A 22,031-nucleotide genomic window follows, 5' to 3' on the forward strand; every position below is an offset into this window, starting at 1 on the left:
CCGCATCTATACTGTATAGTTAGTTCCTAAAGGTTCACAGCGGATGTTCCCCACTGACCAGCTTTGTCCTCTCGTTTCATGCAGTCCCTTTTCCATTTGCATTGTGTTCTTGCCATCAGTATGGCTGCTGGCAGAGGACACTTGACCAGACCAGTCCGTCAGCATCCTCCATTGCATAACTCTGCACCCAGCACCAGAAACTAGCGCATGCACAGTTCTATGTGTAGTGTTATTCAATGGAGGCCTCCATCAGTGGCCATACTGAGGGCTGGAAACCAATGCAAACAAGAGAGCAGACTTTACTGAAAAAGAGGGCTGTGCTGGTCAGCGGGAGACCACCTGTGAACCTGCAATTACTAAATATTAGTAAGTGACTAATTGTTTGTATTTCTAACACATTTAAAAAAAAACATGTAATGGCCACTGAACTCTTTTAATGTGCCCCTAGAAGGTATTTGGGGGAACTTCACTATTTAATATTTTTTAATAATCTCCACAGTTCCCATTTACAAGAGAAATTGCTATTAGGACTGCACTGGTTTAAGCTAGACCAGGGATCAGCAACATCTGGATCTCTAGCTGTTCAGAAACTACAACTCCCAGAATGCTTCATTCCCTTCTGTGGGAGTTAGAAGAAGAGCCGAGCATTTTTGCATGCTGGGAGTTGTAGTTTCACAGCAGCTGGAGCACCGAAGGTTGCTTACCCCTGAGCTAGACTAAGAAGCTCCCTCTTGATCCTAGCCTCCCAGTGACCATATGATCTGTAACGTTCTCACTGTAATAGATAGCGGCACCAGACAGTAGTAAATTACTACCATTTCTCCTGCATAATGCACTGGCTGTTATTAAACAGCTGCCCGAATATGTTTGGACTCTATTTGCCAGGCAATCAGAATAGGTCTCACAATGACTGATTAGAATGGGAAACTCCATCCTTACCAGCCTTACTACATTGATACATGCAGTGCTGACGTTCTTTGCAGTAGCCATACATGTGACAACCTATACTGGGGTAACTGATGGCAAATCTCTCTTCTAGTCATGCTGGTTATACCTACTGTGGATCCTGTGCTGCTCATGCCTACAAGCAAGTAGACCCTTCCATAACGTAAGTGTTCTTCAAAACAATTAATCCTATTTCTTCTTCTTATATTCAATGCTATATACCAAGTGCCCTCTGAAGTATGTGGCGGCTCTTTCATCCAGGGAATGTCTGTAAAGGTCCCTTTACACTGCTCAATTAGAAATAAAGCATTCCTTCCTGACAATTGCCTGCTCTTCAGTGAAGGAGACCACTGCATTTACATACAGAGCTCTCCTCCAGAGTATGGATAACTCCATCACACGTTCCCCTTACAGAATCATGTGCCAGCAGCAGAGTGCTGTTTAGACATCATGATCTGCTGCCAGCAAACAATGATTTAGGTGTCCGCAACAATGATCTTATTGTGGGTAATAAGGTAATCGGCGGCACCATTACACCGGCAGATTACCGCCAACGAGCATCCGTACGACCGCCTTTTGGCAATAATCTGACTAAACATCCGTCAGTCTAAAGGGGCCTTTAGGGTTCCTCCATGATAGACTTTGATGGTATTTCCGCTGGCCTGTCCATTTGGTGAGGAAACATGCATTTAGAACTAGGGATCAACGATTATCGGTTTTACCGATTTATTATTGGCCGATATTCAGGATTTTGAATCTGATCAGTATCGTCATCTATTTTGCCGATATACCAATAATGTATTGAGAACAAGGCTCGCGCTGCTCACAGCGCTCTCCGTGTTCCCTCAGCAGCACAGGGGAGAAGGAAGCAGTGTCGCAGCTACCGCTCATAGAGGTCGGGAGCCGGCTATGTGATTCTGCAGCCAGCTGCCGCCTCCTGTATATGAATTAATGAGAAGGGTATCTTCATTGGTGGCGCAGTGAGCTCCCCCCCGAACCCCAGTATGAATCATTGGTGGCGCAGTGCACCCCCCCCCCCACCCAAGCCCCCCAGTATTATTCATTGGTGGCACTGGCCACAGGGTCCTCCTTAGTGTAAGTTCCGATCAGAGCCCCAGCAGTGTAATCCTGGGGCTCCGATCGGTTACCATGGCAGCCAGGACGCTATTGAAGCCTTGGCTGCCATAGCTCCCTTGCTGCTGTGTGCACAAAGCAGCAGGGAGAGTGTGAAGTCCTATTCACCCTGATAGAGCTCTATCAGGGTGAATAGGACAAGTAAGAAAAAATAAAATAAAAATTATATAATAAATGAAAAATAAAGATATACAAAAAAAAAACTACACGTTAACAATAAACATTCAGCAGATTTGTGTAGGTATTTTCAAAAATGAAAATTCACAGAATATCGGTATAAATTATCAGCCTGAAAGTTTACAGATTATCGGTATCAGCCCTAAAAAAATCAATATCGGTCGATCCCTATTTAGAACCTCACAATCCAGAGCTCTGTAGAACTCTTATACGATTTGTAAATGTGACTTGTGTCTGAACTGTTAGCCTTCATACACATAGCAGATTTTATGTGTGGATTTCCACTAAATCTGCACCCTGTGTTACTTGCGAATTTTGTTGCATATTTGCTCAAGATCACACCCTTTGCAATGAAAAGGGTGAAATCTGCACTGAATATTTGCAAAATGTAAAAAGAATAGTTCTGCATACAGTCATTTCAGGGGCACCGAGTGACTCATGATAACACGGTATGATGACCTGCTATCCAGGCTTGCAGCAGCAGCTCAAGCAGGAAATCCGAAGTTCAGCAGATTGAGCCTCTGCACTAAAAAGATTTTATTTTAGCAACATGTATTTTGTGCACCAAACTATATCCGATGAATTGCTTGTAGCAATTCCCTGTTTATCCTTTTATAATTGACATTCTACAACAGGCGTATTTTAATATTTTGGCATAAAACTGTAGTCAGTCTTCACTATATATACACATTTTTCTTACAGCACAACCTCAATACACAAGCTGTTCACTGAAAAGTCATTCTATGTGCTCAAATACACAAATCCTAGATGATTACAGACTTTTATTTTTATTTCAGAATCGCCACTGGGTGTTAGCATTGGCCAAAAATGTGTGAATACAGTACTCAAGTCATAAGCTTTTCTCCTGCTCCTGCATGTTACCTACAATTGAAGGCAGTGACAATACCTCTATCACCACAGGGTGGCAGCGTTGCCCAAAAATGTCTGACTACTAATAAGCTTTGCTCCTATTTCTATGTGTTATACCTATATTTATGAATAAGGTTTGAGCCTGACAAATTTTGGTTTTCAGAGTTTGCTGCTTCACTTTTTTATGGTGGCACATTGCATTAACTCAAGATTGTTATGAAGAGTGATCAGTTGAATTGCAATTAATTGCAAAGTCATCCCTTGCCTTGATAATTAACTGAGTCACAAGAACCCCAATTTCACTGCATTTCAGCCCTGCCACAAAATTACCTTAGTATCTTTTCAGTGATCTTCTCATTAGCTCAGGAGAAAGTGTTAACAGGGCATCTGAATCCACTCTGTCATGCTGATTGTTTGCTTTAAAAGGGGGGATGGTGCTTGAAATTGGTGTCTTCTTCTGTTAACCATGGTTACCTCCAAGTCAAGCAAGTGCCAGGACCATCCCCTAAAGAGGATTCAGCTATTGGATAAGGTCACTACCAGTACAGAACTTGCTCAGGAGACAGGGTACCTGCATGCACATTGAGGTGAAGGCTTTTGGAGGATGACCAGGTGTCAGGACACAACATAGAAGCCAGTTCTTTCCAGAAAAAATATCACTGACAGATTGACATTCTGCAGGAAGGCATTGGACTGCAAAGGATTGGAGTAAAGTCATTTTCTCTGATTTGGGCTGTCTGGAGAACAGAAAAGCATCATGAGATCATTCATGTGTGGGGTCATTTCTCATGAGTGGGCTCACTCACAATTTTGCGTAAGAGCACTGCCACAAATAAAGAATGGTATCAAAACATCCTCCAAGAGGAACTTTTCCCATTGATTCAGTAGCAATTTGCGTGATGAACAATACTTTGTCCAGCATGATGGAACACCATGTCACAAGGCAAAAGTGGTAACTAAGTGGATCGGTGAACAAAATTTTTTAGGTCCATGGGCAGGAAACGCCTCAAATCTCAATGCCATTGCGACCCTGTGGTCAATCCTCAAAAAGCAGGTGGACGAACAAAACTATAGAAGCTGTGATAAACTCCAAACACTGATTTGGCAAGAATGGATTTCCATCATCCAGGATTTGGCCCAGAAGCTTATATCCAGCATGCCAGAGCGAACTGGAAATATTGAGTCTTTGCATAAACTTGACGGATTTGTCAATCCATGTTTAAAAAAAATAAAAAACGTATGAAATGCTTATAGTTTCTATAGTCACTGAAGTACATCTGACAAAATGGGCTTAAACCTAAATAATGAAGGAGAAAACATTGTGAAAACTAAAATTTGTGAAAGTCTCAAAACCTTTGGCCACGACTGTACATGTTTGATTTCTGCAGAGTGAACAATGTATTATTTTTTATTGTAGTGTAAGATTTATATTTAAAAAATTGCTTTACGTATAAGAAATAAAGCTCACAAAGTGTTGAGTAGTGTTGCAAATACTGTTAGATCAGGTTGCCATATGGCATATTATTTAGGCCACATGTAGAGAATAAAATCAGCATAGATTTAAGAACAAACTGTGACCTCAAGATTTGCAGTGGATTCTACTTGCTCTATTATAAGAGGTAAAATCCATGCCAAATCCATTGTAAATTCTGTGTGTAAACTGGCCCTTGTAATTCATTCTCATGTATGGCTGCATTGACAATTCTGCAGAGTCTCACATTCTTAATAATCTACAGCTTATTCAGCGCCTGTACAGCTCTTGATGCTGGCGAATTTACATTCTGAAAGTTGTAGCCTTTATGTTCACTCTGTAGTCACATGTACAGTGCTCCAGACTAAAAAAAATACCTGGTAGCCATTGGCTCCTGAACTGAAAAATTTAGGAGCCAAATCAAAGTTTTAGTTGCCAAATCGAAACCGAATCAAAATTTTGGTATCGTGACAACGCTACTCCGATCAGATCGGCATAGGGTTGTTTTGATACCAAAATTTGGATTCGCTTTCTTCACCATAAAAAAGTATTGCGATACTCAATACCGCGCGAAAAAAAAAAAACACCAAAAAAAAAGCTGCGTGCATTTTGCATTTTATGAAAGGTTCGGCCCATAATAGAACAGTCCTATCCTATTTTTTGGGGTGACAAGGTGACTAAAAAATGGCGAATGCTCACCGCATAGGAGATATTTTTTAATAATTTAATAGTTTGGACAGCGCTGTGTAATATGTTTATTTATTCTTTATATATTTTATATGTAAAATTGGGAAAGGGGGGATTTAAACTTAATATTTTAGGGTACTTTCACACTAGCGGTTTTCTTTTTCGGCATAGAGTTCCGTCACAGGGGCTCTAAACCGGAAAAGAACTGATCAGGCATATCCCCATGCATTCTGTATGGAGAGAAATCCGTTCAGGATGCATCAGGATGTCTTCAGTTCAGTCATTTTGACTGATCAGGCAAAAGATAAAACCGCAGCATGCTACGGTTTTATCTCCGGTGGGAAAAAAAAAATGAAGATTTGCCTGAATGCCGGATCCAGCATTTTTTCCCATAGGAATGTATTAGTGCCGGATCTGGCATTCAAAATACCGGAATGCACCCACACTAAATCCGGACCCATTCACTTCTATGGGGCTGTGCACATGGGGGGTGATTTTCACACATCACTTGTGCGTTGCGTGAAAATCGCAGCATGCTCTATGTTGTGTGTTTTTCACGCAACACAGGCCCCATAGAAGCTAATGGGGCTGCGTGAAAATCGCAAGCATCCGCAACCAAGTGCGGATGCGGTGCGATTTTCACTCATGGTTGCTAGGATGTAAGTCTATTCCCTGTATTATTTTCCCTTATAACATGGTTCTAAGGGAAAATAATAGCATTCTTTAATACAGAATGCATAGTAGAAGGTCAATATAATTAACATTGGTGGCGCAGTGCACCCCCCCCCCCCCCCATCACTCCAGTATGATAAACATTGGTGGCGCAGTGTGCTCCCCCAATATAATAAACATTGGTGGCGTAGTGCGCCCCCCCAACACCCCAGTTTGATGAACATTGGTGGCGCAGTGCGCCCCTCCAATATAAGAAACATTGGTGGCGCAGTGCGCACCCCCCCCAACACCCCAGTATAAGAAACATTGGTGGCGCAGTGCGCACCCCCCCCCCCCCCCAACACCCCAGTATAAGAAACATTGGTGGCGCAGTGTGCCCCCCTCAATATAATAAACATTGGTGGCGCAGTGCGCACCCCCCAACACCCCAGTATAATAAACATTGGTGGTGCAGTGTGCCCCCCCTCAATATAATGAACATTGGTGGCGCAGTGGGCAGTGCCAATGAGGGTTAAAAAAAATTTTTAAAAAAAAATTAACTCGCCTCCTCCAATTGATCGTCTCCTGTTCTTTCTTCAGGACCTGTCAAAGGACCTGTGGTGACATCACTGTGCTCATCACATGATACATCACATGATTCATCACCATGGTAATGGACCATGTGATGAGCTCAGTGACATCACCACAGGTCCTGAAGAAACAACAGGAGACCGGCAGCTACGCGATCAACTGGAGGAGGTGAGTTAATTTTTTTAAATTATTTTTTAACCCTCATTGGCACTTCCCACTGTGCCACCAATGTTTCTTATACTGGGGTGTTGGGGGGGGGGGCACACTGTGCCACCAATGTTTCTTATACTGGGGTGTTGGGGGGGGGGCACACTGTGCCACCAATGTTTCTTATACTGGGGTGTTGGGGGGGGGGGGGGGGGGCACGCTGTACAAGGAGTCTAAGAAAGAATCGAATGAGTCACTAAGTCGGATCTTTAGTTCTTTTCACCTGTGACTCATTCGATTCTTTCTCCCTGTACTTGTCAGTGACTCAGAGCTGCTGGTGCTTGCATTGCCTCAGCTCTGATTGGTTGGTGGGCGGGGAGGGGAGGGGCTGGCAGAAGCAGCTTCCACTCTAGGATCAGATTACACTCCTCCCCAGCCCCTCCCCTCCCTACTGCCAGCGTCTCTGTGTGCTGTGACTCACTGACTGAGAAGAACATCGGCGGCGGCAGGGCAGAGAACTATCAGCTCCTGTTCAACTGCAGAGCTGCCGCGGAGCGTCTAGTCGCAAATGGCGACGAGACTAAAAAGTCTTGTCGCCATTTGTGAATTCTAAGTCGCATTGGCGACCATTTTGGTCGCCATCTGGAGCCCTGATGTAGAGGGTGGGATGGGGGATGCAATGATCCTAGAAACTGCATTAAACACCTCTATTACAGGTTTCATTGTGATATTTTTCTGCTTTACTCATCCAGCATCTTGAAAACTACAATGAAATGAATATTCGGAAAATATATACATTCACTACTAAATATTATATAAATTGTGCTTGGGATATTTGAATGCAGATTATATTTATGAAAGTTCTTGTTAATTCATGTGCAACATGTTCTGTGTTTGCAGGGTCTTCTACAATTTGTACTGTTTGTATTGTATAATGTATTTTATTACTTGATGATTAATATATATATATATATTATATATTTTTTTTTTATTTTTTTTTTTAAATATATAGGCGAAGAGTTTTCATTCTCGGTCCTTCCCACCACGTGGCTCTTTCTAGATGCGCACTTTCCACTGTGGATATATATAGAACACCTCTTTATGACCTTCATATTGATCAGAAAGGTATGTCCAAGAAGTTCAGGCTAGAAAAGGATGTGTAGCTTCACGACCCAATTATGTTTCACAGAGGCACACTGCAGGACTGTCCACATTCTTCTGCCCGCATTGTCCTCTCCATTGAGCCCCTAGCTATCTCCCTCAGATTCAATCCCCACATTAAAGGGATTTTGCAGCTTTTAGTTATTGATGACTTCCTTAGGATAGGTCACCCATATCAGATCATTGGGGTCTGACACCCAGCACCATACTGCTCACTTTGCAACAGTTGCTGTAAAGATGATAGGAACCAGACGCCAAAAGGCTCTGTACTATGTGTAGTAGCCATGCCAGTGTACCTCAGCTCTGCTATAAACATCTAATCGGTGGGGGTCTGAAACCCCCCGGAGGATAGATCATCAGTGGCTAAAAACTGGTCTTTCCCCTTTATGTTGTCACCTTATGACTGAATGAATATAAAGCCAACTTTCTCGCCCATTTTCCTTGGGGGACACAGACCTTGGGTATAGCTCAGCTCCCTAGGAGGCGTGACACTAAGTAAAACTGTTAAGCCCCTCCTCCATCAGCTATACCCTCAGCCTGGAGATAGAGGCTACCAGTTTTAGCTTAGTGTCCAAGGAGGCAAGACACTCCCTGCTACTGCAGGGCTGTTTTCTCCTTGTTATTTTTACTTTTTCTTCTAATTTTGTTATTTTATTTTTTCCTAGGGATACCAGAGACTCATTTGACCTCTCTGCTCTCCCGGGGTTGAGCTGCGCCAGTGCAAACTTATCTGCACTGCTGCCTCCCCCACAGAAGCAATAGGAGGATCTGGGCAGCAATGGCTCCCCTACATCCCGCCAGCTAGGGGGTCGCCTGCACGCCAAGCCCCTCTTCCAGCTTCCTGCCACTGCGGTGCCAGTGGCTGAAGGGGCGACCCTGCTGGAAAGGACTGAGGGTGAAGACGTCGGACGGTGAGATGGCTATTCCAGCCCATACCCCGTCCCTATCTGCAGCATCTACCCCTCTGGGTAAGGGGGGCACCCGTGGTCGCTCATTCTGAGCGCTCATCTGCAGGACAATGCAGCACAGCAGCATCCTCAGCACCCCCACGCCGTTCCCCCCCACGCTGCTATGTTTCTCCCCTCCCCCTCATTTTACTGACTCCATTTTTCTCTTCTCTCTCTCCCCCTTCCCGCCGAGAACGGGGGGCGGGGCTTAGCGGTCCCGGCAGGGGGCGGGGCTTACACGCGCGTCATTTTGGGGGCGGAGCTACGTTCTCCTTCACAGGAGACATTTCAAGCGCTGGAGGGGGCGGAGCTTGTTCCCCGCGCTTTCTGCTGAGGTTTCCCGCGCTTCCTCACTCCTGACAGGAAGCTGGGACACGGTGGGGGACTCTAACCTCCTGTGTACATCGCTCGGCTTCTGTGGGCGCTCTCTGCTGCTCTCTGCTGTTCACTGCTTCTCTGCTGCTGCTGATCTGGGCCATCTCCTGACGTTCTTCTGAGGCACTGGTAGGACAGTTAACCCTCTCCTAACCCTCCTGGTCATAGCTGCTATAACCCTTTGTGGTCTCTATATTAGAGTACAACCACACTTCAGCATGTCAGATCCCACAGGTGCCCCCAAACCCTGGTACCATGCCTGTACCGCCTGTAAGGAACTTTTTCCGCGTGGGCAATCTGAGCCGCATTGCCTTGCATGTCAGGCCCCGGTGCAGGGCCCACTTCCCGCTGCGCCCCCCGGTGCCTCTGAACCCCCTGACTGGGCTAGGTCTCTGTCTCAGGCGGTGGAAAGCCTTACACACGTAGTGGGCCGTCTCGTGGATAGACCGCCTCTCCCGCAGGCTGCCACAATCCCTGTCGCACCCGCTGGGACTACCGTTTCTGCCACCCCCACTGGTTCCCTGCCTCCCAGCGAATCTTCCAGGGCCCGGCATACTCAGAAACGTTCAAGGGTTGAGCGCACATCTTCTCCAGATGCTTCGCTCTCTCCGCCATGCGTGCGAGCTCAGTCAAGTCTATCCTCTCAGAGGGATACGCTTTCTGAGGGAGAACTGGCGGATTCGGACGTGGACATGGACTCAGAGCTTCCATCCAAATTGGCGTCCGCGGTGGGGCATCTTGTCACTAGCATCCGTGATACCTTTCAGCTACACGATGACCCCCCCAGCTCTGAACAGGCCAGCGTGTCCTTTCTCCGCCCCAAACAGGCCTCCAAGGTTTTTCCCATACACGCTGATTTTTCTTCTGTGGTATCCAAGGCTTGGACTCGGCCTAACGTCCGCTTTATTACACCCAAAAAGCTGGACATTTGTTATCCCTTTCCAGCGGATTCTGTGACCACGTGGACATCCCCGCCTAAGGTTGATCCTCCCGTGGCTCGCCTGTCCAAAAGCACTACTATTCCTGTACAGGACGGATCTTCCCTCCAGTCTGTTGAGGACTGTCGTACGGAATCCCTCTCCAAGGCCATATTTACTGCCTCTGGTTCGGCCCTTAGACCGGTCTTTGCCTCCGCCTGGGTTGGCAAAGCGGTCTCTGAATGGGGTTTGCAACTGGAACGGGAGTTAGGGTCGGACGTCCCTGTTCAGGACCTCCGTTCCTTAGCCCAACTAATTGTTCAGGCCGGAAAATTCGTCTGTGAGGCCTCCCTTGATGCGGGTGCCCTCATTGCCCGTTCCTCTGCCCTGGCAGTTTCTGTCAGGAGGGAACTCTGGCTGAAGGTTTGGGCGGCGGACGCCGCTTCCAAACGCTCTTTGGCCGGCCTACCATTCACGGGTTCCCGCCTGTTCGGAACCCGTCTGGACGAACTTATATCAGAGGCCACGGGTGGGAAGAGTACTCACCTCCCCCAGTCCAGGCCAATGGGCGCCCCCCGTGGTCGCGCTGGTTCGTCCCGTTTTCGGTCCTTTCGCAAGCCCACCGGGTCTAGACCCGCGGCCAGTTCTTCTTCCTCTGGCCCAGCCCAGGATAGACGCAAGAAGCCGTTTTTTCGGACGCAACCTACCTGGCGCAAGTCCCTGCCTGCACGGGCTCCCACAGGCCAGCAGCCCTCTGCCTGAAGGTGCGCCCCCACCCACCCGGGTGGGGGGCCGCCTTCTCCTATTCAGGAACGTATGGCGGGCCCACATCTCAGACGCATGGGCGCTCGAGATTGTATCTTGCGGATACAAAATCGAATTTGCGTCCATTCCGCCGGACCGTTTCTTCCGATCCCGTCCTCCGCGAGATCCCGTACGAGTGGCCGCCTTCTTCGCGGCCATTCACTCTCTAATGGACAAGGGTGTCGTCGCCCCCGTGCCTCCGACGGAAAGGTTCAGGGGGTTCTACTCGAACCTCTTTGTGGTTCCCAAGAAGGAAGGCTCAGTGCGTCCGATCTTGGACCTAAAACGCCTGAACCGTTTTCTCCGACTGCAGAGATTCCGGATGGAGTCTCTCAGGTCCGCAGTGGCCTCCCTGGAAAGAGGGGATTTCATGGCCTCAATCGACATTCAGGATGCATACCTCCACGTTCCGGTTGCTCCATGTCATCACCGCTTCCTGCGCTTCGCGGTGGGGGACGATCACTTCCAATTCGTCGCCCTTCCCTTTGGTCTGGCGACGGCTCCTCGAGTGTTCACCAAGGTCCTGGCCCCTGTCTTGGCCCTTCTACGTTCAAGAAGTGTTTTTCTTCTCCCATACTTGGACGACATCCTGGTCAAGGCACCCTCCTTCTCTCAGACATCCCGCAGTGTGGAACTCACTCTGGAGACCCTGACGCGGTTCGGTTGGATTATCAACCACCCCAAATCTTCCCTTACCCCCTCCAGACGGCTGATCTTCCTGGGGATGCTCCTGGATACAGAGTTGGCGGAGGTCCGCCTTCCGTCGGACAAGCGTCTGGCCCTTCGCGGGTCGGTTCGCAGTCTCCTCCGTCATCACCGCCCTTCCCTCAGATCCAGCATGCGGTTGTTAGGAAAGATGGTTGCCTGTTTCGAAGCGGTGCCGTTCGCACAATTCCGATCCCGCACCTTTCAGAGGGCAATTCTGTCGGCCTGGGACAAATCACCGAGGAGTCTGGACAGGACCTTTCTTCTGCCTCCCCTGGCTCGGGCTTCCCTCGGCTGGTGGTTGCATATCCCTCTAAGGGGGAAGTCCTTCCTTCCACTGAACTGGCTGGTGATTACCACAGATGCCAGCTTACGGGGGTGGGGGGGGGGGTTTCCCTCCCCGGTCCGTCCAGGGCGTTTGGTCTCTATCGGAGTCCAGACTTCCAATCAATATTCTGGAACTGAGGGCGATTCTTCTGTCCCTCAGACACTGGACCCATCTGCTGAGGGGCCACCCTGTTCGGATCCAATCGGACAATGCCACGGCTGTGGCATACATAAACCATCAGGGAGGCACTCGCAGCGCTGCAGCGATGCAAGAGGTGACCCTCATTCTCCTCTGGGCGGAGACGCACGTGCCGGCCTTATCTGCGATTTACATCCCGGGGGTGGACATCTGGGCGGCGGATTTCCTCAGCCGGTCCACCATCGACCCGGGAGAATGGTCCCTGCACCCAGAGGTGTTCGAAGCCCTTTGTCTTCGCTGGGGTCGCCCCGACGTGGACCTCATGGCCTCCAAATTCAACCACAAGGTCCCCCTATACCTGGTCAGGGCACGGGACCCGAAGGCATACGGCGCCGACGCGCTCGTCCTTCCGTGGCGCGAATTCTCCCTTCTGTACGTCTTTCCTCCTTTTCCCCTCCTGCCACGGGTTCTTCAGAGGATCGCGGCAGAGGGCGTCCCCGCGATTCTAATCGCCCCGGATTGGCCCCGCCGGTCTTGGTACGCCGACCTAATGTTGCTGTTGGCAGACGCACCGTGGCCACTGCCCTCCAGGGAAGACCTTCTCTCTCAGGGACCGATCTTCCACGAGCATTTAGGCTCGCTACGTTTGACGGCGTGGCTATTGAGACCGCCGTCTTAACGCGACGGGGTTTCTCCGCGGACGTAGTCCGCACCATGATCCGGGCTCGTAAGCCCGTATCCTCTAGGATCTACTATCGGGTTTGGAGGTCCTATCTGGGGTTCTGTGAGTCCCGGAGCATCCCACCTCTCCGGTTTTCTCTTCCCACAATCCTGTCCTTCCTCCAGTCGGGTCTGGACCTGGGGCTGTGCCTCAGTTCTCTGAAGGGTCAGATTTCGGCGCTGTCTATTCTTCTCCAGCGTCCCCTGGCCCCTCTAGGGCCAATTAAGACCTTCTTACAAGGGGTGGCTCACTCTGTTCCGCCGTACCGCCCTCCAGTTCCTTCCTGGGACCTGAATGTGGTGCTCTCGGCGCTCCAATCAGCCCCCTTCGAGCCTTTACGGGAGGTCTCCCTTCGCCTTCTGTCCTGCAAGGTCATCTTTCTTGTGGCCGTCACGTCTCTCCGACGGGTGTCGGAGTTAGCGGCTCTTTCTTGCTCCGAACCTTTCCTGATCTTCCACCAGGATAAGGTTGTGCTTCGGCCTGTCCCGACTTTCCTGCCAAAGGTGGTCTCCGCCTTTCACATCAATGAGGACATCGTCCTTCCGTCGCTCTGTCCCTCTCCTTCCCACCCCAGAGAACGGGAACTGCACCGTCTGGATGTGGTCAGGGCGTTGAGGATTTACTTGGAGGTCACCGGGTCCTTTCGGCGCACGGACTCCCTGTTTGTGGTTCCGGAGGGTTCGCGCAGAGGGTTGGCGGTCTCCAAGGTGGCTATTGCCCGTTTCATTAAACTGGCGGTGTCTGAGGCTTATCGAGCCAAGGGCAGACCTCCGCCTTTCGGCGTCACTGCTCATTCCACCAGAGCAGTCGGAGCTTCCTGGGCGCAGAGGCATCGGGCCTCGGCTGAACAGTTGTGCAAAGCAGCCACTTGGTCCTCTCTGCACACTTTCACAAAGTTCTATAGGGTGCATACGCATGCATCAGCGGATGCTGCTTTGGGCCGCCTGGTTTTGCAGGCAGCGGTTTCCTGATGCTCTGGTGGTGGTCCGCCTTGGGTTTGTGGTCCCTCCCTTCTTGGACTGCTCTTGAACGTCCCAAGGTCTGTGTCCCCCAAGGAAAATGGGCGAGAAAAGGAGATTTTTGTATAACTTACCAGTTAAATCTCTTTCTCGCTCTTCCTTGGGGGACACAGCACCCACCCTTCTGTGTTTGGTTACAGGGTTATGGTCTGGCGCCCCGTTGGGTTGCTGGCTGGTTGTTTCCGTTATTGGTTGTTATCCTTTCACTACTTGGACACGCAACTGGTAGCCTCTATCTCCAGGCTGAGGGTATAGCTGATGGAGGAGGGGCTTAACAGTTTTACTTAGTGTCACGCCTCCTAGGGAGCTGAGCTATACCCAAGGTCTGTGTCCCCCAAGGAAGAGCGAGAAAGAGATTTAACTGGTAAGTTATACAAAAATCTCCTTTTTTTGCATACAGCTTTGTTCTTACTTTGACTAAACCCCTTGCATGTTTTCTAAGGCCTCATGCACACGACCGTTTTTCAGGTCCGCATCCGAGCCACAGTTTTTGCGGCTCGGGTGTGGACCTATTCACTTCAATGGGGCCGCAAAAGATGCGGACAGCAAGAGCTATAACTTTTTTATTTTTCTGTTTATGTAGCCATATGGGGGCCTGTATTTTTGCAGGACAAGTTGTAGATTTTAATGGTGCAGTTTTGGGGTACACATAACTTACTGATTAAGTTTTATTAGCTCTTTTTGGGAGGGAGATGGGGGGGGACAGCAATATTGCCACTGAGTTTTTGTGTTTTATATTTTGCGACGTTCATTTTCAGCTTAAACAACATAACTATATTCTCTGGGTCAGGACGATTACAGCGAAACCACATACATATAGTTATTTTTTTATTTTTTTTTCGTTTTACTACTTTTGCACAATAAAAACCCTTTTAAAAAAAAAAATAATAATTAAAGGGGTTCTGCAGTTTTTCTTTTTAAACTGATAATCTATTTTCTGGATAGATCATCAGTGTCTGATCGGCAGTAGCGCTGCGGCCTTCTTGCTGTTTACCGCTGGCCCAGTGACGTCACGACTAGTATCAGTGGACTGGGCGGGACTAAGCTCTGTTCACTTGAATGGAGCTTAGCCCCGCCCAGACCATTGATACTAGTCGTGACGTCACTGGGCCAGCGGTAAACAGCCAGAAGGACTCAGCGCTGCTGCCTTCTCAAACAGCTGATCGTTAGGGGTCCCGGGTGTTGGACCCCCGCCGATCAGATGCTGATCTACCCAGAGGATAGATCATCAGTTTAAAAAAACTGCAGAACCCCTTCAAGCGTTTTTGCATTGCTGCATCCCAAGCCTTTTTTTTTTTTTTTCTCTACAGAGCTGTGTTTTCATTGGTATCATTGGGGTACTTTTTTTTATCGCGTTTTATTCCAATTTTTTTGGTGACAATTAAGCAAAATGCAGCAATTCTGGCTTTTTTTTTATACAGCATTCATTTTTATACATAATTTTAAATATTTGTGTAGTGTGGATCTTTACGGACAAAGCAGTACCAAATATGTGGAGATTTTGTTTATGCATTCTTTTCCATTGAAAAGCGTTTTTTTCAAAGGGGGAAAAAAAATTTGTATTGAATTTTTTTTATTTAAATTTGATTTATTTTTTTACTTTAACCACAAGGTTAGCTTCTAAAATACAATACACTGGGGCACAGTTATCAAACTGGTGTAAAGTAGAACTGGCTTAGTTGCCCATTGCAACCAATCAGATTCCTCCTTTCATTTTCCAAATGAGCTGTCCAAAATGAAAGGAAGAATCTGGTTGCTATGGCCAATATAATTATTTATACCAGTTCTTTAAGGGAACCTCTCATCAACTTTATACTGACCTCATTGGGAGCAGCATAAATTAGTGATATAAATGCTGATTTCAGCGGTGTGTCACTCATGAGCTAAAAGTAAGTGGTTGCCGAGAACCAGCATCATAATCCATTGCAGCCTAGGCCTTGAAAAGAGTCAAATCTACCTGACAAGAGTCGTCATAATTCATAATCTCCTGCTCTCCCCGTCTATCTGCTGATGATAGGCAGTTCTCTCTTAGACATAAATGGAGAAAACTAGGTAGACTCCTGTCAATCATCAGCAGGTGGGCAGGGAGAGCAGGAATTTATAAATAACCATGACTCTTCTCAGGTGGACATGACTGTTTTCCAGGCCCAATCTGCAATGATTGTGATGTTGGTTCTCGGAAACCACTTGCTTTTAACTTTTAAATGACAGACCGCTGAAATCCACTCACCTGCCGCTATTAAAAGAAAAGAGGCTCCAGCACCAGTTGTAGATGTTTTTTCGGTCTCTATCTTTATTCATCAGATTTGTTTAGAGTATATACAGAAAACAGTGGCACTGATTCCCACTCTTCCCCAGTTGATTTACGCGTTTCGAACAGTGATGTTCTTAGTCATAATCAAAGGTATCTGACCTGCTATGATCTTATATAGGGTCCATCTTTTCTCTTCCAACCCACAAAGGGAGGAGTTTGGGAGAAAAAGGAGGGGGCGGGGGGCCCGATCACCGGCACGTGAAACACCTGTTCAAACAAACACACCCGTGACATAAAATCCAATTTTGTAATATAATAAAACAATTCCTGCAATTCAGAGTGGCTAAGCTGACCCAAAAATGCATAAAGGGGTTAATCCTCCCCCACTAGGACCCATAGTGTCAGGCATTGGATCCCTGACAGAAAAAGTGAGTGAATGGTTGGATTCAGTGCTACAGCCTCTGGTTAAGAGACTTCCAGGATATATCAGAGACAGTACTGATGTACTCAAATATATGCATAATTGCAGATGGCAAAACAATTACAGGTGGTTAACACTTGACGTTGTATCCCTCTATCCATCCATTCCTCATGCATTTGCTCTTTTGGCACTGGAATATAATTTACATAGATATAGTAGATATTCAGACATATTTATCGATTTTGTTCTGGAAGTAACTTCTTATCTTTTGACACACAATTATTTTTTATTTGAGATTTTTTATGTTCAGATTTCAGGAGTTTCAATGGGGGCCAAATTTTCCCCATCTCTGGCCAATTTGGCTATGGCCTTCTGGGAGAAAAAAAATACATTTTCCCGGTGAATAATCCTTTTTCTGACTGTTTGGTCTGGTATGGCAGATACATCGATGATCTACTCCTTATTTGGGTGGCGATGTGTCTGCCATACCAGACTTTACGGGTTATGTTAATACCAACACTTATAATTTGCAGTTCACTCATGTGCAACATCCTGAAACCATACTTTTTATTTTATTTTAAATTGACAGGGATCCCAGACTTGATAGTGAAAACTGAAACATACCGCAAGCAAATATCAGGGAATACTATTTTGAAAGCAGAAGCCATCACCCTGTCCATACAATAAAAAGCATACCAGTCAGAGAATTTATAAGGGCCAGAAGGAACTGCAGCACAGACCTAGCTTTCAATAGAGAATGTGAAAATATATGGAAATGTCTCAAGATGAGGGGGTACCCTCATTGGATGCTTTCCAGAGGCTTAAAGGGATTCTGTCACCAGTTTTAACCCCCTCCAGATAACCATATTTTTATGTTCAGGGAGCTTTACTGATTCCTAATGTCTTGTAAATGTAATCTGTAGGCTCATTTTGCCTAAAAAACGCTATTACTAACCTGTCATTCATAAAAAGAAGGTGCCCAAGGGGATGTAAATGGATCCAAGCTGCCGCCCGCACCCGCCGCCGTTCGTGCCCAGCTCCGCCTTTCCTGACCTCAGCACCGCCTCATAATCCTGTGTGACGCCTCCGGCTCTCCCTCCCCCCCCTCCTTCTGCTCTAACATCTCGCACGTGCGCACAGGCCTCTGCCTGATGCGCCCATGTGGACTTCTGCATTCGGCTTCATGGAGCGAGTGTGCAGGTCATCGGGAGGTTGAGCGAAGTGCTGGCGCATGCGCACTTCGCTCCACGAAGCCGAACGGAGAAGTCCGCACGGGCGCATCAGGCAGAGGCCTGTGCGCACGCGCGAGATGTTAGAGCAGAAGGAGGGGGAGGGAGAGCCGGCGGCGCTGAGGTCAGGAAAGGCGGAGCTGGGCACGAACGGCGGCGGGTGCGGGCGGCAGCTTGGAACCATTTACATCCCCTTGGGCATCTTCTTTTTATGAGTGACAGGTTAGTAATAGCGTTTTTTTGGCAAAATGAGCCTACAGATTACATTTATAAGACCACAGAATCCCTTTAAACATCGCAAAAAATAAATTAAGATCAGACCTATTGGGCCTTACAACAAATATTCAGGATATTCAGGATAGATCAAGTCTAACAAGTGAGAAAGATAGTGGCCAACTGGAAAGAAAACAAAATCAAAGTACTAAAAATAATTTAAAAAAAAAGAGCAAAGTATGTCAATAAAAATGACATGCTTACTGCAAGTCATAACAAAAAAACCATACCCACTCTTGTACTAACCTACAGTAAAACATTTTCGAGAATCAAAAAGATTATTGAAAATTGCCTTCCGATTCTTTATGAAGATGATATTCTTAGGGAAGTCCTAAAAGAGGGCTGCCGTATTGTATCTAGGAGACCAAATACTTTAGGTACAACATTATCACCTTCTATGTGTATATATAATGTATTTATACTGAAGTCATCATGTAGCAAAGCCGTTTTTCTGCACTGTTTTTATATTTATATCTATATTCATACAGAGTTATTTTTTTTTATACATATATCTTCCTTTTTTGTTTTTATGATATGATTCCTGTATCAGTGCGGTCCGGCTATAAGTATATGCGCATAAACAGACTGATGTGAGGTTCAAATTCTTTGGGTTCCCTTCACATAGGTAGTTTTCCTATAATTAGTAAGTCCAAAACACATGTGATCTTTTAGAGCAAGGCACAAAAACTTAGAATGAGTTCGCAATTTACAATCAGGGTGGTTCACACCATGCGTTTTTGTCTATAGTTGATTAAATGGGATATATATGTGGGACTTTCGGTGAGATTTTAGAATCGGAGTATGAATAGCATATTAAATGGCCACATCACAGGGATACCAGTGTGGCATTCAAGAACACTTAGGCCTCATGCACACGACAGTTTTTTTTCACGGTCCGCAAAAACAGGGTCCGTGATCCGTGACCGTTTTTTCGTCCGTGGGTCTTCCTTGATTTTTGGAGGATCCACGGACATGAAAAAAAAGTCGTTTTGGTGTCCGCCTGGCCGTGCGGAGCCAAACGGATCCGTCCTGAATTACAATGCAAGTCAATGGGGACGGATCCGTTTGATGTTGACACAATATGGTGCCATTTCAAACGGATCCGTCCCCATTGACTTTCAATGTAAAGTCTGGAGTTCTTTTATACCATCGGATTGGAGTTTTCTCCAATCCGATGGTATATTTTAACTTGAAGCGTCCCCATCACCATGGGAACGCCTCTATGTTAGAATATACTGTCGGATATGAGCTACTTCGTGAACCTCAGATCCGACAGTATATTCTAACACAGAGGCGTTCCCATGGTGATGGGGACGCTTCAGGTTAGAATACACTACAAACTTTGTACAAGACTGCCCCCTGCTGCCTGGCAGCACCCGATCTCTTACTGGGGGATATGATAGTACAATTAACCCCTTTAGGTGCCGCACCTAAAGGGGTTAATTGTACTATCATATTCCCCTGTAAGAGATCAGGGCTGCCAGGCAGCAGGGGGCAGCCCCCCCCCCTCCCCAGTTTGAATATCGTTGGTGGCACAGTGTGCCCCCACCATCGCCCCCCCCCCCTCCCTCTATTGTATTAAATCGTTGGTGGCACAGTGTGCCAACCACCATCGGCCCCCCTCCCTCCCTCTATTGTATTAAATCGTTGGTGGCACAGTGTGCCAACCACCATCGCCCCCCCCCCCCCCTCCCTCTATAGCAGTAACATTGGTGGCAGTGTGCGGTCTCAACAGTAGAAGATTCATACTTACCTGCTTGCTGCTCCGATGTCTGTGTCCGGCCGGGAGCTCCTCCTACTGGTAAGTGAAAGGTCTGTGCGGCGCATTGCTAAAGAACTGTCACTTACCAGTAGGAGGAGCTCCCGGCCGTTCACAGACATCGCAGCAGCAAGCAGGTAAGTATGAATCTTCTACTGTTGAGACCGCACACTGCCACCAATGTTACTGCTATAGAGGGAGGGGGGGGGCGATGGTGGTTGGCACACTGTGCCACCAACGATTTAATACAATAGAGGGAGGGAGGGGGGCCGATGGTGGTTGGCACACTGTGCCACCAACGATTTAATACAATAGAGGGAGGGAGGGGGGCCGATGGTGGTTGGCACACTGTGCCACCAACGATTTAATACAATAGAGGGAGGGAGGGGGGCCGATGGTGGTTGGCACAGTGTGCCACCAACGATTTAATACAATAGAGGGAGGGAGGGGGCCGATGGTGGTTGGCACACTGTGCCACCAACGATTTAATACAATAGAGGGAGGGAGGGGGGGGGCGATGGTGGGGGCACACTGTGCCACCAACGATATTCAAACGGGGGGGGCCTGCCCCCTGCTGCCTGGCAGCCCTGATCTCTTACAGGGGAATATGATAGTACAATTAACCCCTTTAGGTGCCGCACCTGAAGGGGTTAATTGTGCTATCATATCCCCCTGTAAGAGATCGGGTGCTGCCAGGCAGCAGGGGGCAGTCTTGTACAAAGTTTGCAGTGTATTCTAACTCAACATTGACTTGAATGGGTCCGTGAACCATTGTCCGTCAAAAAAATAGGACAGGTCATATTTTTTTGATGGACAGGATACACGGATCACGGCCTCGGCTGCAAAACGGTGCATTTTCAGATTTTTCCACGGACCCATTGAAAGTCAATGGGTCCGCGAAAAAAAACGGAAAACGGCACAACGGCCACGGATGCACACAACGGTCGTGTGCATGAGGCCTTAGTAGGATGCTACACTTGTACATCAAGATATTAAAAATGTGGTATGCTCATACCTGGTTCTCTGAATTAGTATATTTGTATTATTTAATGTATATTTTGTGTCTGGTTCTATTCTCACAACAAGGATTCTTACGCATGATTGGATCGGGTGGAGATTTAAATCCCGTAAGTTTTTTATTTATTTACACTATGTATCCCACTTGAAATCATGACCATTTAGATTTATCTAAAGGAAACACTGGAATCGGAGTGGGATTATGATATATAAGGCTAGTTTTAGCTGCCAGGTTAATCATGGACCCAGGGCTGATTTTTTTTTTTTTTTTTTTTTTTTCTTTCCCCCCCACCCGGTTCACATTATGCGGTTTCACTGACAATGAATAGAATTAGACACACAAGTGTGTTTTTTTTTTTGTTTGTTTGTTTTTTTAGGAAATTGCTAAATCAAAGTGTGAACCTTGTGCTTTGGTGGACTGATCACATTACAGTGATATTTGTGCGGCATCTATAAATATCCAAACAGGATACAACTTCAATATATTTGGATTGTGAGATATAATGTGCCTATATCATTTTTTTTTAATAAATAATTTTTAAATAATAATATATATACATGGTTTTATTTTATCCCGTCCCATTTTTTGTCTGAATAATATGTGTTTTTTGTGGTCAGCTTAGCCGCTCTGAATTGCAGGAATTGTTTTATTATATTACTAAATTGGATTTTATGTCACAGGTGTGTTTGTTTGAACAGGTGTTTCACGTGCTGGTGATCGGGCCCCCCCCCCCTTTTTTTTCTCCCAAACCCCTCCCTTTGTGGGTTGGAAGAGAAAAGATGGACCCTATATGGACCCTATATAAGATCATAGCAGGTAAGATACCTTTGATTATGACTAAGAACATAACTGTTCGAAAAGCGTAAATCAACTGGGGAAGAGTGGGAATCGGTGCCACTGTTTTCTGTATATACTCTGAACAAATCTGGTGAATAAAGATCGGGACCGAAAAAACGTCTACAACTGGTGCTGGAGCCTCTTTTCTTTTCATGTGGACATACATCAGGACTGGCTTGGGTCCAGTCCGTGCACCGTTCTACAGGAGTAATGTGGGTGAGCTGGTTTTAACCCTTTCTCTTATCTACAAATCGCCTCTACTTTATACTGCCATTCGTATGGGCAGCATAAATTTGATAACAGGTTCCCTTTTATACTTTTATGCCAGTTTGATAAATATGCCCCACTATTTCTATAGTGCATTGTACTATTTTAAAGTCAGTGCTTTACTGACATTGACCAGCAGGCTATGCCAGAGAGGCACAGCCTACAGGGAAACACGAGAGGCAGGC

General features: G+C 46.9%; 1 protein-coding gene across 1 annotated transcript in view; it reads left to right on the plus strand.

Moving 5' to 3' along the window:
• The window catches only part of MEMO1 (mediator of cell motility 1), a 120,571-nt gene that overhangs the window by 43,248 nt on the left and 55,292 nt on the right, over positions 1-22,031 (plus strand). The window contains exons 3-4 of the mRNA XM_044290277.1: positions 1,040-1,108; positions 7,686-7,798. Coding sequence (XP_044146212.1) covers positions 1,040-1,108; positions 7,686-7,798 — 182 coding nt within the window. The remainder of the gene's footprint in view (positions 1-1,039; positions 1,109-7,685; positions 7,799-22,031) is intronic.

This window comes from Bufo gargarizans, chromosome 4 (assembly GCF_014858855.1).
Source record: "Bufo gargarizans isolate SCDJY-AF-19 chromosome 4, ASM1485885v1, whole genome shotgun sequence".
NCBI lineage: Eukaryota > Metazoa > Chordata > Amphibia > Anura > Bufonidae > Bufo > Bufo gargarizans.